The sequence below is a fragment of the Rhynchophorus ferrugineus genome, unplaced genomic scaffold (genome assembly GCF_030347505.1).
Source record: "Rhynchophorus ferrugineus isolate W39M unplaced genomic scaffold, kcgeb_rfMv2 rfM1, whole genome shotgun sequence".
Taxonomy (NCBI): domain Eukaryota; kingdom Metazoa; phylum Arthropoda; class Insecta; order Coleoptera; family Curculionidae; genus Rhynchophorus; species Rhynchophorus ferrugineus.
Window position 1 is genome coordinate 71813324 of NW_027472580.1, and position 17958 is coordinate 71831281.

Below are 17958 nucleotides of genomic sequence, written 5' to 3' on the forward strand. Positions count from 1 at the left end.
CATATTTTAAATTATACAATATAGAACAAAATTTATAAAATTACATAAAATGACTTTATGAATAGTTGACCTCGTTTGACTTAAGCAGTCGTACACAAAACATGGAGGGTGTTGGAGCTTACGGAGGTGGGAAAGCCGGAGGGGCTTTTGATCCAATAAGTTTTGTACAAAGGCCTCAGGTACTTTTGCGAGTAATATGCTGGGTAAGTTAAAATGATTAAAAAGCTACTCTAAATGTATTAGTTTACTCCCACTCCTATTTTATAAAGAAAATATTTAAATCGATCCTGACAGCAATTCAAGGGAAGGAATATCGATTTTTTTAAATTTTTAATAAAATAACATTTAAAACAAAAAGGTAAATTTTACTTTAGATATTTAATTATTTAGTGAATATTTAAACGCTAAAATAATACGCTATGTGTATTCATAAAATAAATATTTATAATTATATATATATATATATATATATATATATATATATATATATATATAAATATTATAATTATTTGTAATAAAATTAACTAAATCAACACTCAAAATCACTTAATATTTCACTATAGCATAAATGTTAAATCACTTAATATATACAATTTAGTTATTGATTTACTGAAATTTACTAATGCTAATACTATTATTTTATTTCCTTTTTTCAGCTTTTTTCAATAATAGTCTTTGGATGCATTTCTTCCCAAGGATGGCAACCCAACAAAGAAAAGAAGATGGTATGCTTATATAATGAAGATGCTAATGCCTGCAATTATGGTGTTGGAATTAGTGTAATTGCTTTTCTTGCAAGTATGGGGTTTTTAGTTGGGGAATATATGTTTGAACAAATGTCTTCAGTAAAGACTCGAAAACACTATGTATTAGCTGATCTTGGATTTTCAGGTAAAAAACTTAAAATAAAAAGAGATATTATTTTAACACCTTTTTTAAAGGATTCTGGTCATTTCTTTATTTTGTTGGTTTCTGGTATCTAACAAGTCAATGGGGTAAAGCTGAGGAGCCTGCAGGTGGCATTGGTGTTAGTAATGTTAGAGCGGCAATAGCATTCTCATTTTTTTCTATATTTGTATGGGTAAGCAATATGTTACTTACAATTCTAGATTGTAATATTTACTGTGTAGGTATTTGATTAATATAATAGGATTTAAATGCCTCAATGCATGTAACATATAATTTGACTCCAAAATCAGGTTAAATATTTTGACCTTGCTACATGAAACAATTTAAAATATGTATTTCAAAAACATAACTAATGCAGTACAGAACAAGTATTAGTAGTTGATATCATTAAATCTTTACCATAGTTGAGCACCGTTAACTGAAAAAAAACATTCATTAGATATTTATCATTGATTGATGAATGATGATGCTAAAAGCATTGCAGAACTAGGTGAAATTGCTGTATTATATTTGATTAAAAAAATTATTAAAACTAGTTCACCTAGAAGGGCAGCATCCATAAAAAGAATTATGTTGAGGTCAATCAACTCAAACTGTGTGTCTCAGAAATGTAACTTTTAGATTTATCTTGTTCACACCAAGTAACACTGCTAAAAGACGTTCCCTTCTTTGTTATTACAGTTAGCATTACCTTTTAAATTGCTACTCTTGTCCTGTTTAGATCATTTTCCACTTTTACTCACTTAAGCTTCTTGATTTTTGAGACCTAGCTGAAATTAATCGTTTTCTATAAACTATTCAAATATATTTTATCCCGCGTAACAACATTGACCAAATGAATACAAAATTATTTCAGATTACTAGGATCTTGCATTTATAATATTGATCTCGCATTTTTTGATGATCGCTTTATTAATTAATGATTAATGAGTCAATATTGAAGTTTTACTATTAATGTTGAAATATACTATAAACTTTTAATTAATAACTAGAGTAATATTAAATATGTAGTTATATCGAGTATATATATGTTATATATGTGTACTGTAGGCTGCAAGTGCTTTTCTGGCTTTTCAACGATTCCGACAAGGATCTGATGCAGTATTTTCCACTAACTTTGAAGCAGACGGTATGCAACAAACATACCCTTCATATCCTGGCGGCCCAGATTCCGAGCAACATTATCAAGAACCACCATTTTCAGCAGGGCCAAATGCAAGAGGTAACATAAATTTAATTGTGAAAAACAATCTTCTTTTGCTAACAATAATAATTATTTCTAGGTCCAACCGATTTTCAGGCGCCTGCATATTAATAATTAAGAGCTAGTCAATATCATTGCTGCCCAAAGAAAATTGGATGTAGTCTAAGTAAATCTAATATGTTTATATTGGATTTATGTTGTACTTAGAGTGGTATGCATAAAGTCGAATATTATTTAAAGTATTCCATATGTTAAATTGTCTGTTACATTTTTGAGTTCAGTGGTTCATTTTCACCATGTACAATTATAACTGATGCATATTGAGATATTTTAAAATGAGCCCAAAGTGTTGAAAGATATTTATATAGCATTGTTCAATGTACAGTAAGTAAATGTCTACAATTATAACATGTTAGTATTATATCAGCTTGTAGAATTATATTTAAGGGTGCTTTTTCAGGATGTAGATTTAGTTTGTGTGCACTTCACTAAAGTCCACTCACATCATCCAAATGTATCATCGTCGATGATATATATCAGGTCACGTTTTATCTGAATGACTTTTAACGAAATAAGCAATCTGTTGCAATTCTAAATATATGTACAGTGTTTCTTTATCTGCGCATTTATTACAAAATCATTAATTTCAAACAGCGAGAATAATTGTTTTTTTTTACAAGCGCAGGTTAAAATATATTTAAAATCGAAATAAATATTTTTGGTGGAAGTTTAATCTGATTGTTAACAGTAACAATCTGGATCTAATTTCATATGTATGTGTAGCAATCATTGAATAAAAACGTGCACTCTATAAAAGATCTATATTTTTGTAAGTATTATTTGCTAACCATATGTAGAAAATGGTCATAGAATGTTTGCTTTACCTAGTAATAAACAATATATATCATCAAAAAACTATAAAAGACACATTAAGATTTCAGATTACTATTAGTTGCTGTTAACTTAACAAAGATTTGATTGTCTATTTTATTGCGTTATTTTTAATGCTAGGAATCTCTAGAAGTATTCTTTGAAACCTTAGTGACAATAAACATTAATTTATATTTTTCTAGTCCACTATTCAGTAATCAGGAAACGGTTATAAAATACAGAAAATGTTAGCGCAAAGTGTTATATAGTGAAATATTCCTGTGTATGTAACATTTAGTCCTAGACATGACAGAATATTGTTTAGCAATAAAGGAACCGTTTACTCGTTTTTTTTTAGTTTGTGTTCAGTGAGGATCGTTTATGATTTTATAGGTAATAAATTGATATTATGTAAGTATCGGTTACAAAATAAATGTTAATAAGTTGAAAGTATTTTTTGTTAAAATCCATACATCTTTTCTACTTAAGTGGTATATTATCGTGGATGCACTCGTATTCTACTTTGAAAGCGATGCACATTTTTCTTTTTTTTTTGCATCGTATACAAACAAGATATTGATTGATTTTATTCTTTTATCCCATAGCCTACTTAAATACTCCATAAGATTACTAGAAAAGAACTAGGGTGTTGAAGCGAAGAGAATTGATCCCACAAATTAGAGGTTAAATAGTTTAGCGATGCCATTTTACTTGGAAATCGCGTTTGAAATACAGCCATTTGCCATTGTTGTTCAGTTGCTAGCGAACAGTGTCGCCTAATATATTTCTCATGAGGAGATCTGCCAAGGGGCTAGTTTTGGAGGATTCTTAGCTTTTAGAGTTTTCTTGGTAGTTAATTAATTTGCTGTTTGAACTTAGAACGACCTGTTTTCCAGATATGATCTTATTTATGCGAGCAAATCGGTGGATTATCAACATGACTACATTTGAAAGATATCCCTGATACCATGTTACATTATTAAATAAATAAACAGAATGCGCCGACTTTTCTTATATCTGAGTCTCTTTTTACTGCATGATATGTATTGTCAATCGAGCTTCTTGATACGGGGTCAATATTGTTTTTTCAAATCTTCAAATAACCGAATGAATATGCAGAGAATCGCTCTTTCAACAATATTTCAGAGGGCGCACACTAATTATCCTTTTTTTGGAATTAGGACGTGTGCATATTTCTAACTGATTGGGAAGTGTTGTAGTCTGAGAACGACTAAAAAAGTGAAGCAGTAAAGAACACTACGATGTCATGTCATGGAATTGATGTTTACAAAATGTGACCAGATTGGAGGATTCCCTACATGGTTGCGGGTGAAAAGAACTCGGGTTCGCAGATACAATATAAAATATTGTCGAGGTCGGATAGATCCGACTTTATTTTTACATTAAGTGATATTATTATATCTGTAGCCAGTAGGACTGCTTTGGGCAAAAACGAATATTTAAATCTAAAGCGAACCAGGTAAAAGTTAACCGGCAGATATTTTGGTTGGATAACAGTAGCAATAAGACATAATAAAATATCGCATTGTATTGAATATCTGGTGAAGGCACTATCTACGGCAAAGGCTCGTTGTCGAGTGTTCCAGATAATCAGGTACCAGGTACGAAACGCGTAAGAAGTTAGACTTGGTAGAGGACCCCTTGTGGTGGTTATAACGATAAACTTCAGGAAGGCGCTAGGTAGTAGAATTTTCTAGCATTTTTTAAGAGGCCGTAACATACGTGTTTCATGGGCGTAAGAAGTTCCTAGCTGAAAGACGCTTGTCCCCCCTGCGAAAATTCTGAACGAATCGAGACGCAGAAAAGGGTTCCTTGAACCAGCCTTTATAGCCACCACCAGGAACCCGAGGGAGGAGCTTCGACGATAAAACCAAATCGATGCAGCCATAATGAGAACATAAGAATTAGAATTATAGAACTATGAACAGAAACAAGGTTCAACAAGAAAAGAGAAGATTTATCAAGAACGGAGTCAAGATTAAGTATCAGAAAAAGTAAAGTGGAAGTCGACAATCAAGAAAAGTTATATTCTTTCATTTCATAATTTTTACATTATTAATTTAAATAAACAAACTCGTCTTTATGCATTAATTTACTCAACGAAGAGAGAAAATAAATTGTATTTTATTTGCAACATTGTTTTCTCTCAGTTCAGTTCCAACCTTCGTAGGGTGAAGACGTATTTTCAAAACGGTCCAAGCTATAAAAAGATACCGTTCTTTAAAAAACCCAGTATTTTATTACGGTTATTTAATTGAGTGTTAAAAACGCATAACAGATACGGCTATCCGTCTCTCAGTGGACCTAAAGTGTAGTGAATACGTGTTTACGTGACCAGACAAAAGGACTGCATCTCATTTTTATTAGTGTTTAAAATTATTTCATCTTATTTTACAACAGTCCTTTTGAAATTCATTTATAGTATTTATAGTAAAAAACTAGTGCTAAAATAACGTAAGTGAAAAATGAAGTGCGTGAAATAAACAATGTATTTATTTTTTTTATCCTCTGGAAGTAAATTAAATAAAATATTAAAATATTAAAAAATGGCAAACCATAGCGATTCAACCAAATCACCTACACACTTTGATATAAGATTAGAACAAACAGCAATAACGCAAACTCCACCATCAGAATGGACTACAGTCATTAACAAAAAACGATTGAGAAGTCCAGAAGAAGAAATCGCGAGGAAACAAACAAGAATCAGTGACTATTGGTTGCAGAAACCGATAGAGACAAAAAACAGTTTTAGCAACCTGTCGGAAGAAATTGAAGAGAACATACAACCAAGCCCTGAAAAAGTTGTTCCCAAACCACCACCAATAACAGTCTATAAGGTAGGAATAATAAAAAACATCCATGACTTATTGAAAACCATTACCACGAACTACACAATTAAAACAGTGAGCTATGAAACAATTAAAATCCAATTGTTCGAAGTGGATCACTTTAAAGTTCTCATAAAAGAATTAGATGAAAGAAACACCCAATACCATACATTCAGGCCAAAATCCGAGAGAACATTTAAATTCGTATTAAAAGGATTACATCACGGGACGGACTTTAACACCATCAAGGTAGCACTAGCTGAAAAAGGCCACGAGGTCGTAAATATTCACAATATACGACATCACACGACAAAAAAACCTCTGCCTATGTTTTATATAGACATAAAACCTAATGGAAATAATAAGGCGGTGTATGAAATCACGAAACTGGAAAATAATATTATTAAATGCGAACCACCACATATAAAAAGAATTATACCACAATGCACAAGGTGTCAAGCACACGGGCACACAAAGACTTACTGTCGCAAATCATATAGATGCGTAAAATGTGCAGGAGAACATAAGACAGGAGATTGTACTCGTAAAGTTCGCGATGAAAAAGTGAAGTGTATTAACTGTAACGGAAATCATCCAGCGAACTACAAGGGTTGCGCAGTTCACAAGCAACTACAGCAGAAACTCTATCCTGCCTTAAGGGAAAAAAGGCATCAACAAAAACAATCCACTACTACCTACCAGAACAAGTCAACCAGACATAACTTATGCCCAAATAGTTGAAAATGGTTCAGCACAAAAACGAGAGACAATATCTCAACCTACTGAAACTAGCAACATCTCAAGATTAGAAAATATGATGGCCAAACTAATGGATCAAATGAGTACGATGCTTGGTCTACTCACAACCGTCGTAAGCAAACTTGCCTAATGCCTGAAACCAATAGTTACAAAATCGCCGTCTGGAATGCCAATGGGCTCCAACAACACGCCAGGGAACTAAAAATGTTCGTAAATGAACAAAATATTGACATTATGATGGTTTCCGAAACACACTTTACGGACAAGAATTATCTGAAAGTTCCTAAATATAAGCTTTATCATACAAATCACCCTGATGATAAAGCACATGGAGGTACAGCCATAATAATTCGAGATGATATAAAGCATTTCGAAAAAGAAAAATTCCGCAAAGACTACCTGCAAGCCACCAGTATAACCATAGAGGAAGCCCATGGACCATTAACAATTTCTGCGATTTATTGCCCACCCAAACATAACAACAAGGCAGAACAATTTCAAGAATTCTTCAGTACGCTAGGTAATAGATTTATAGCAGGAGGAGATTATAATGCAAAACATTTAATGTGGGGTTCAAGAATAATAACCTCAAAAGGTAGAGAACTGCTCAAAGCCATAAGGAAAGATAACTTACAACATATCTCTACTGGTGAACCAACATATTGGCCTTCAGACAGAAATAAAAAACCAGATACAATAGATTTCTGTATTACAAAAAATATTGATCCAAAAAAGTGTCAGGCAGAATCATGTTTCGACCTGTCTTCTGATCATTCACCAATAATAGTAACAATTTCTTCAAAAATTACCATCAAAGATAAACCCCCTTCTCTGTGCAATAATAGAACTAACTGGCCCTCATTTAGAGAAAACTTAGACCAAAATATCTCTCTAAACTTACCGTTACAAACTGAAATGGATATAGAAATAGCAGCAATAAATCTTACAAAAAATATACAGGAGGCAGCATATTCCGCGATTCCCAACAGTGAAACATTTCCAAGAAAAAACACACATATATCATGTACAATACAGAAAAAGGTAGCAGAAAAAAGAAAGTTACGACGAAATTGGCAACAGCAAAGGACTGAAGAGAATAAAAGAAAATTTAATAGGGCCATAAAAGAGCTGAGAGATCTAATTCAAATTGAACAAAACCAAGGCATTCAAGAATACCTAGAAAACTTGACATCAACTGAGGCTACAGACTATTCGTTGTGGAAAGCAACAAAAAAGCTTAGGAGATCCCAGCAGCATAACCCACCTATTAAAACAAGCGAAAATAATTGGGCGAGAAGCAATAAAGAGAAGGCCGACATTTTCTCAAAACACTTAAAAAATGTTTTTAAACCTTTCCAGTCTCAGCTACATAAAGATGACGAAAATAAAATTACTAGCTTTCTAGATTCGCCATTTCAAATGGATTTACCGCACGAAAAATTAACGGTCAAAAAAGTTAAACATACAATAATGAGAGAGATTAATATTAAAAAAGCTCCTGGTTATGACTTAATTACTGGCAAAATTTTAAAAGAATCATCAGAAAAGGCTATAAAACTATTAACATATATATTTAATGCTATGCTACGAATTAATTACTTCCCTAGCATCTGGAAAGTAGCTAAAATATTAATGAAACTTAAACCAGGAAAAATACCAGAAGATGTGACCTCCTACCGACCTATAAGTTTATTACCAATAATCTCGAAAGTCTTCGAGAAATTATACATAAAAAAACTAAACTATATAATAGAAAAAAGAAAAATTATTCCAGAACATCAGTTTGGCTTTCGCAATAAGCATGGGACTATAGAACAAGTGCATAGACTTGTAAACCAAATAAACGCTGACCTAAATGCCAAAAGATATTGTTCGGCTGCTTTCCTAGACATATCTCAGGCTTTTGACAAAGTATGGCATACGGGCTTGCAGGTTAAACTAAAGAAACTTCTCCCTCATCCGGACTATCAGCTACTGAAATCGTATCTCACTGACAGACATTTTATTGTAAATCAAGGCGATGAACATACCGAATTAAATCCCATATATTCAGGAGTTCCGCAAGGTAGTGTACTGGGTCCAGTACTGTATCTTCTGTATACGGCTGATCTGCCCACCACAAAAATAACTACTGTGGCAACATATGCAGATGATACAGCAATCTTAGCATCCCATGAAGATCCAGTCACAGCATCAATAAACCTACAAACCCACCTGGAGCAAATACGATTATGGTTGAAGACATGGCGCATTAAAGCCAATGAATCAAAATCCACGCATATAACGTTTACCCTGCGTAGAAGAACATGTCCACCAGTAAATATCAATCATCGTCAACTCCCCCAAGCAGAGCATGTTAAATATCTTGGTATGCATTTAGATCGACGCCTAACCTGGAAGAAGCACATACTCTCTAAACGGAAACAACTAGGACTAAAATTATATCAAATGTATTGGCTCATTGGGCGCAAATCCAAGTTATCATTAGATAACAAGGTATTGCTGTATGAATCTATACTCAAGCCCATTTGGACATATGGAATTCAACTATGGGGTACCGCTAGCAAATCTAATATATCCATCATTCAACGGTTCCAAAATAAGGTGTTGCGTGCCATTGTTGATGCTCCGTACTATATTTCAAATAAAGTGATACAACGCGATATTCCTCTAGAACATGTAACGAGTGTAATCCAACGTGTTTGTGTGAAGTACTTCGAAAGAGTGTCAGTGCATCCCAATGTACTCGCTAATCAGCTAAATATGCGACGTGATAGTGAAGTGCGTAGACTAAAACGTTTAACACCACCTGATCTGATTAAAGGACATATGTAGAGTTTAGAATAAGCATTAGAATAAGTCTAATTAATTAAGTTAATATTTTATACAGAAGATTCCTTAATGAAGTGATTTTCTACATGCCATGTATATATAATATAAACAGAAGAAATACTTATTGCCAATAGGGCAGATTGTGGACTCACGAAGAGTAATTAAAAAAAAAAAAAAAAAAAAAAAAAAAAAAAAAAATTGTTTTCTCTCCTTAACAACTCAACAGTATATTTCATTGGACTTCTGTTTTGGGCCTATTCTGCGTGAGGTAACATGGATTTGTTTTTTTACATACATTTCATATTTCATTTCTCTTGGAGAGAAACATGTAGAATTTGCTGTAAACATAGCATTTGAAAGACCTCAAGTTTACAGATGTGATACTGTGACAGTTATTAGGTCTAAACACCGCCTGCTCTTCTCAGCTTAACACCTTTTTGAAGTCTCATTTATATGATTTTCATAAATGCTTTCTCAACAATTGCTAGAATACTTTACCCTAATAGTTTTTACAATGCTTACTTTTTTTAGTATAGGAACAATTATTGCTTTCTTCCATGCTGACGGTATTCTCTCGGATCGCTAAATTTGTGTAAGTAGAAGGTGAAGCCGTTGACGCGATATTTTCTCACCTGTCTTGGTGGTTTATAACGTCACTTTGTTGTCGTCAGCGGTCTTATCACACTTTAATTTTATTACTGTTTATAATTCGCTCATTGTTGGTTTGTTCGCGGAGTTGCTAAACCCTATTAATGTAATGAAGATAAAACCATCACCGGGTATAAAACTAATAAATAAATTTCTATTTTATTTTGTTGTTATCCTTATTTTACCTGATTTGTTATTAGGTTATTAAAACCTAATTGTTTTGTGAATACCAGTGAGTTTACAACTGTTAAACGAATTATTTAATTTTATTATCGATTTATAAGATACAATAAAAACAATGTTTTATAATAAATTTATTTTCGTAAAAAAAATAATACAACATATAAAACGATATAAAGCCTTAATAATAATTTACAATGCACTTTGATCACAAGGATGTGATGAGAACCTCTTTATCACAGGCATAGAAGAGAAAAAACTTTTTCAAACAATTTTGAACAAGCCATGAGCAAAGTCTTATCTTAAAAACTGAACACAGAACAGATATAGAGATCGAAGAATTTTTAAACAATCTGGATATTATCCACAAAACATATATAACAGATAGTATGTACTTTGAGTACAGTATCAACTTATCAGTTATTTTAAAAAACACTTAATGTCAATCTAATATTTATCTTTTAAAACTTAAGTTTATGGAATTGTTTCTAGTAATTAATATAGAAAGCAAGCTTATGCTATTATTGCTTTATAATAGTGGAATTTTATTTATATCAGATATGCTGCTTAATAAAAAAACAACCACAAAAGATATTGTGAAGTTATAAACTAATTTAAAATAATTGTATACTAATGAGAAATATTCAGTAGATTACCACTTGAAAGCAACAATTATTTTATTCAATCATAGAATATAATTAAATATCATAAGGGATAAATATTTCAATTTGAGCTACTTTGTTCATACAAAAATATCACCATTTCTTAAAAAGTTCTAATACTATCTCACCAAAAATGATGCAGGCTGTAAATATTCAAAACGTAACTCTTATAATAAAGTAACTTGTCCTAAATTGGCAGAAATAACCATTTCCATTACAGACTGGAAAACGGCTCGTACATTTTCAGTATCTGTAGCAGTACAAAAGTGTGGATATAAAATTTTTCTTGAGTCAGCATTTCTTAATATAAATTTATGTTGAATAAATAAAGCACCTTTATCCACACCCCTATCAGGACCTAAAATATTTAAAAATGACAATTTACTATGTGGAATAAATCTTCAATATGTTACCTTTATAATCAGGGAAATACAGTCTCAGGTGTCTTTTGGAATAAAGAATTTTCTCTCTGAAAAGATCATATTTGTTCATAAAAAGTACAAAAGATGCTTCTCTAAAAAATGGATTGTTGACAATTTGACCAAAAAGATTCAAACTTTCCTCCAATCTATTTACATTTGGATCTTCCTAAAAGTTGATTTGATTAATCATTTATCACATTAAACTGTACTCATTACATACAATAAGGGTCATATCATAGCCACTTAAAGAAATAACAAAAAGAACTGCTTTTACATCGTCAAAGCAATAAATCCATTTTCTTCTTTGAGATCTTTGACCTCCAACGTCATACATACTCACTATCATGTCTTGAATACGGAACTGGGTTTCGATTATTCCTTGTGTTCTAACTCTTGCTCTTAAAACATCAGTCGGATTTGGCACATATTTTGGATTACAGATTCTTTCCATATTCTCAAATAGACTAAATATAAAATATTAGTAGTAAACATATTAATTATATTACCAGAAAACTTACTATAAAGCAGAGTCATTTAATTCATATTCATATCCTCTTGCAACAGCTAGTCTAACACCTCTATCTGACCATAAAGCCTGAAGTGATGCAGCTACTTCCGGTAATACTGTGAATGTCATATCAAAGCAGCTATCTGCAGCAAGAACATTTTTAGCATGAACCTAAAAATAATATTTAATTACTCTTGTATAAAATTGCATTATAATAATACCTTATTACTTAAATGTTCTAGATTGATTCTTAACAATCCCATACCAGCTAAGACATATTTCATTGATGACAAAAGATTATCCAAGACTGTTGGTCGAAAACTACTTAACTCAGAGTGAGTAAATCCATCTGCATGTATAATTTTCATTTGCTTAACTAAGGTACTTTTCCCACTTTCACCAGCACCTAAAATTTATACTATTCAATACAAAGCATATTACAAAACAACTGAATATTTACCAAGAAGTAATATTTTGATAACATTATTTTGTTGTTTGGCAAATTCTCCAAGTTGCTTGTCAATTTCTTTACTGCGCCTCTTAGCTTTGCCCTCTTCACGTTCAACTGTTAGACATGCCCCCATGCCGAAAACATCACGAAATTATGTACAAAAATAATGACTATAAAATATTGCACCAGCGTATCTTTTCAGAACTTTAAATGGATTTAAATGGTCTCCAAGGTCATAATTTTTAAACATAAAAGGCTCACTTTTAAGATTAAATAATTAGAAAAGCATCTAACATAACGTCATTAATTTCTAAAATTATAGTAACATAACTAATCGAAAAGATAATTGTGAAAATATAAAAACGCAAACAAGACCTTCCAACATAAAAAAACTGTAAACAATTGTAATAGGTTAACTTGTGGAGCGCCATCTATACAATATAAACCCTAGTAAATATATGAAATATCTTTTCATTACATAATCCATAAAAAATAGATTTTTTTTTGTTTGACACAGTTTTATATATATATTTACTGAAAAATGTTTAATTGGAAAATAACCATAAATAAGGTCGGGTGTTATTTATATATGTTGAACTACCAAATATAGAGTAATATGGAGCATAATCGATATATTTTCATGATCGAAATAATCCCTTAATCTATAAGAAATTATTCAACTCGTCATTCTTTATGTATATTATTAATATATATATATATATATATATATATTCATTGAGTAAATTACCATGTATAAAAACTTGGTTATTCGTTAATTAGAAAATTAGCTCCCTTAATCCTAAGGCGTTAAATTTTTGAAATGCTAACGCAAGTTAAACTTAGTTGTTAAAAGTTAACCACCCAAAACAAAACTGCTTTTGAGGTGGAATACATGTTCTATCGTGACTGATACCGCCCCGTGTATTCAAAGGAACGAACTTAAGGAACGGTAAATAGGCAGACATATGTAGATTATTAGATAATCAATTGTTATTAAATAATTAGACATACATTTGGATTTTAAATATTATTTATAAAATACACTTAGTCGTTCAACAATTTATTCATATTTCTACGTATATATGTAGAAAATCACTTCAGTGTTCAAGTGTTCTCGTGTAAAATTTCTTATCATTAATTGTTAAGTCTATGCCTCCGGCAATGCCATATACACAATTAGCTGATTGACACTGTGGATTGGTTCTAAAGCGATATTGCGCTGTATCGCTACATTTGCTACCACTTGCTTGATACATTTGGCTGAGTTTATATCCAAGGTGTTTTCGTTTAACAAACATGTGCTTTTTTCTGTAGCGTGGTTTACATGCATGACAAGATATTTAGAATCATCCGCCTGAAGAATTTAGCAATAATTAATATTCAGTAGTTCATTGTGTTTGTTCACCATCTTGTTTTACGGTAACAAGATTTCAGCATGTCTTAAATAATAGGAATATTCTGCATTTACGGATGCGATTTTTGCCTCAGCTGGGCACTGATTGTCGCTTCTTAAATGGATGGCTAAATTTCTAATACGATATCGAAGAGAAACATATCACACTGTAACAGTGTCCAAATCTAAGAACTAAACAAAAGGTTCGTTTGAAAGCAATTCGGATTCCGATGCATGAACTTAACAAGTAATGACATGTATAGAAAGTAGGTGGAGCCAAAGTGGGGCGTGTTTGCTAATCGCTATCTTCGTTCGCTAACCGACTGCTAACAGAAAGGCACACATTGGTGACATGTTCCTACAGATTTTGATTCTTTTGTTCTAATTACATTTTTTGTGTACTATGTTTATCATAGTTTTTTCATGGTTGATTAATATTACGTTATAAATATTAAGTGAAATGTCGCCACCAATAAAAGGTAGTATCTGGACTTATTTTATAGTACCCAAAAATGACCCGGAGAAGTCGCAGTTTAAAATATGTAAAAAAATTACTCACGGAAGAGACGTACTACTATTTATTTGAAAAATCACTTGAAATCTGCTGCCAGAGGAGTTTTGATTAGGGGAAAATGCGAATAATGAAAATAGTTGAAGTTGAAATGAAAGAGTCGAGTTGAAGAAAAAAAAATGTCGCAGGTATGTATCCATATCCATTTTCTAAATTTCTTCACCAATTTTCAAAGTTTCAATTATAATGTATAACTGCATACCATTAAAAAGTTGGTAAAAAGCATTCGCCTCACTTGTCACAGATTATCTGGAAGGATCGTCAATTGTTTTAAAATGCGATGATGACCGTCATAATGGTGGCATCATTGTAGAAAACAATTTTCACAATACTTTCTTAATAGAATATTTCAATCGAAAATATATGAAAAGAGGTATGCGATTAGCATTGTTAAATAATTTAGGTCGTACCATTTTTAAGTTGCAAATTGTTATTCGACATAGTTCACAATCGCAAGAAAACATAAAAGACATCAAACAGAAATGTAAGAAAATCACAACTCGAAAAGCAACCTGAAAAAATTCAAGACAGATTAAATCAAGCGTAACTTAAAGTATTCCAGGATTTCGTGACGCCTTGGAACAGCACATTCTACATGTTCTAGCGTTTTTGAAAGATAAAAGATGCATTCAGTCTTTATGCCAATGACAATAACATTGAATCAATTTTGTCAGAAAAGTGTAAAATAATATAATGCTGTCTTGAACTAGTGAAACCCTTTGAAGAAGTGAAATGAGCAGCTCTCAGGCACTAATATTATCTGTGATTCCTATCAATTAAGTTTTTGTGAAAACTTGACGACTTTTTAACAAAACTACCAGATAGTGATGATACTATAGTGATAGTTGGTAGTTTAATCGAATATTTATGAAGTTTTCTTCTTTAAAAGATAACAACTTGTATGCAATTTCAATGTATTTAGATCCTAACTATAAACATACATTTTCAAGCCAGTCACCGAAGAAAAAATAAAAGATTGCTATATATGAATGAATGAATGTAGATGAGTAAAAGATAAATGAAAGATGAATATTAAAAATGGTAAATGACCCTATCGCCACTAGTCTCCTATATCGCCGAAAAATTTGAAAAAAAAAACAAAAAGAAGGAGAATGAGAGATTCCTTCTATACTGAATTAGAAACTCCAGTGTGCGTAAGACTTGCTTAAAAAGTAAAAAAGTGATGATAGATTTATGCTTGAAGATGAAGGTGAACCTTAATTAAAATAGTTATTTATCGTAACAAGAAAAGACTGGATTTAGATGAAAATCTACTTGATCGGTGAAAAGTTAACATCATGGTGAACTTTAAACACTTTCCAAATTCGCACGCAGTTATTTATTACCCACTACTGGCAAATCTAACATAGATATCCTCCAGAGGTTCCAGAATAAAGTGTTGCGAGTCATCGTCGATGCCCCATATTACGTGTCCAACAAACCGATTTCGCGCGATATCCCCATAGAACCCATAACGAGGTGATTCGGAGTGTTACTGCGAAGTACTCTGAAAGACTATTAGTGCATCCCAATGCACTCGCCAAACAGTTAAATGTGCGCGATGACAGTGAAGTGCGTAGGCTCAAACGCAAACTACCATATGAACTGATTAATAGACACATAGAGTGAGATTTAATAATCTCTAGAATAAGCTAGAATAGTCTTTAGAACAATTTAGGATAGGCTTTAAAATAAGTTAGAATAGTATCTATATATATAATAGATTTAGAATAGAAGTTGTACAATACTTACAGTAGATCACTTACTCAAGTGATCTTCTACATGTCAGGATAGTTATATTATATAACTGAAATCATATAATATTACTTATTACCCATGGGCAGATTGTTGACGTTTTAGGAGATTAATAAAAAAATATATTTATCACCTCCATCAGCCAATGCCCAGCGAACAACTACTTCATATACAAAATACACTAAGAAACAGGTCAGAGACTAAGAAGGCCAGACTGAGATTTTTTAAATATAATTAAGCTATTTTTAAATTCCATTATTAAACAAAGTTTTTCATTATAAAATTTGAGGTCGAAAATTGTTTTAGTTTCGTTTTCAAAATATGATTAAATAAAATATTAAAATTGGTGCAAGTGCGAGCCACGGAAGTAACGTGGACCCGTGGAATAACCTATCATCGGTAGGCTACCGTTTTACGCTATCGCTATTATTTATTTGGGCCACACGATCGTGCTCTGCGAACTTCTTCAAACACCCAGGCGGCACCCCGCTATCCCCGTGACCGTCGAAACGGTACAGAGTACGGTACAGTGTTATGCTTGAACAAATAATTGAGGAAATTAATAATTCTTAATTTTTGACGAATATGGCGGACGAAACAGCTGATGTTGCTGTAAAATCTCAAATGGTAGTTATTTTTAGATATGTTCGCGATGGTGAGCCAATTGAGCTTTTTGGAACTACTTAATTCCTGAAAAAAGTATCACTTTGCTCACTATGTACACTTTTTGCGCATAAATTTAATTTGATTATGTCTAAAGCTGCTTTCAAAAATAAGCAAGTATGTATGTTTTGTGGCAATCTACAAAACAATTCTGGTTTTTTAAATAATTCACGCCAAGGAGTAGAAGTGTTGAACAAAATTGTGAACAGAATGATCCCCCACAGCGCTCTAACCTTTTGGAATATTAATATACGGACTATTAATGTTGTGTACGAAAATAGGAACTATTTCATTGAGTGTATGGATGAGATAGGAGATCAATTATCCAGCAACACAGTCTGTGGTATAGCAGCCTCTATTCGCCGCACATTAAATGATCTAATCAACTGCAGCAAACAAAAATTGAACTTACTGGAATAAGAGACGCTATCGATAATTTTGAACGCAGTATTATTCAAGTTCGAAATAATATTGATAACATCATTAGTGAAGAAAGAAGATGAACGCAACCGTCCAGGCAAAAGTAAACATCGAATTTCTGCTTTAGAGGTGTGTGATGTAAATTGTTCAAAAGATCGATTTCATTTTAAAGAGCATCTAGTAGTTGTACCACTTTTCTTTTCGGAATACTTTGGGTAGTACTGCAGTAATTGAGGATAAACTCACTTTCGTATGTTTTCATACTTGGTACTTGGTTTACATCCCATATTTGTTAAAGAACAATTACAAACTGAAAAGAAATGATTGCAGAACATTAAATGGGGCACTACCTCTTCTAAAATTATTAATAGTAAACAATCTAGGAGACACGTTGAAGAAAACAAGACAATTATTTGACATCGTGGTAACAACCCCCATGACAATATCAGAAGCCGAAAGGGGTTTTTCATCACTAAAGGGCATCAAAACGTATTTCAAAAATTCAACGGCCGAAGATCTAAGTTGAACAGCACTTTCCATGATATTTATTGAAACACTATTTACCTTTGAAATAGATAATTTTAATAACAAAGTGATTATCAAATTTATGAACAGAAAAGAACATAGGATAGACTTAATTTATAAAAAATAGATGTTTCGTTTTTGCAAAATTTGCAGACCATCTTCAAATTTTTATCAGAAGCAACCACTGATATTGTCTAAGCAAGAACAGTTGCGGCCGATCGCCAGTTGTGGCGAAATTATGCCTATTGAGGCACCAACAGTACTGAGAAGTAGACACTCTCCCTAAGCGCCGGCTTGAAATGAAAAGTCTTTGTTTTTTTAACCCATCACGTTT

The 17958-nt window shown here is 32.2% G+C and overlaps 2 protein-coding genes across 2 annotated transcripts; one reads left to right on the forward strand and one right to left on the reverse strand.

Moving 5' to 3' along the window:
- Positions 1–44: 44 nt before the first annotated feature.
- On the forward strand, positions 45–3433 carry Syngr (Synaptogyrin). Its single transcript, XM_076409581.1, has 5 exons — positions 45–203; positions 657–891; positions 942–1081; positions 1960–2131; positions 2193–3433. The coding sequence occupies exons 1-5, from the start codon at positions 102–104 to the stop codon at positions 2222–2224; spliced, it is 681 nt and encodes a 226-aa protein (XP_076265696.1). The 5' UTR covers positions 45–101; the 3' UTR covers positions 2225–3433.
- A 6940-nt stretch (positions 3434–10373) lies between these two features.
- Positions 10374–12737, reverse strand: LOC143199656 (guanine nucleotide-binding protein G(o) subunit alpha). The gene is made up of 6 exons (XM_076409621.1): positions 12307–12737; positions 12068–12252; positions 11857–12017; positions 11559–11802; positions 11330–11504; positions 10374–11274 (listed from the first exon to the last, which is right to left on the reverse strand). Exons 1-6 carry the CDS (start codon positions 12428–12430, stop codon positions 11084–11086), a joined length of 1080 nt encoding a protein of 359 aa, XP_076265736.1. The 5' UTR covers positions 12431–12737; the 3' UTR covers positions 10374–11083.
- Positions 12738–17958: the final 5221 nt, after the last annotated feature.

Excerpts from the sequence above, each read along its gene's own strand:
- Syngr (XM_076409581.1), top strand. The coding sequence starts at position 102 with ATGGAGGGTGTTGGAGCTTACGGAGGTGGGAAAGCCGGAGGGGCTTTT. Across the intron at positions 204-656 it reads TTTTGCGAGTAATATGCTGG|CTTTTTTCAATAATAGTCTT; the intron begins GTAAGTTAAAAT and ends TCCTTTTTTCAG. Across the intron at positions 892-941 it reads AGCTGATCTTGGATTTTCAG|GATTCTGGTCATTTCTTTAT; the intron begins GTAAAAAACTTA and ends CCTTTTTTAAAG.
- LOC143199656 (XM_076409621.1), bottom strand. The coding sequence starts at position 12,430 with ATGGGGGCATGTCTAACAGTTGAACGTGAAGAGGGCAAAGCTAAGAGG. Across the intron at positions 12,253-12,306 it reads TATCAAAATATTACTTCTTG|GTGCTGGTGAAAGTGGGAAA; the intron begins GTAAATATTCAG and ends TATAAATTTTAG. Across the intron at positions 11,505-11,558 it reads GCTATGATATGACCCTTATT|GAAGATCCAAATGTAAATAG; the intron begins GTATGTAATGAG and ends ATCAACTTTTAG.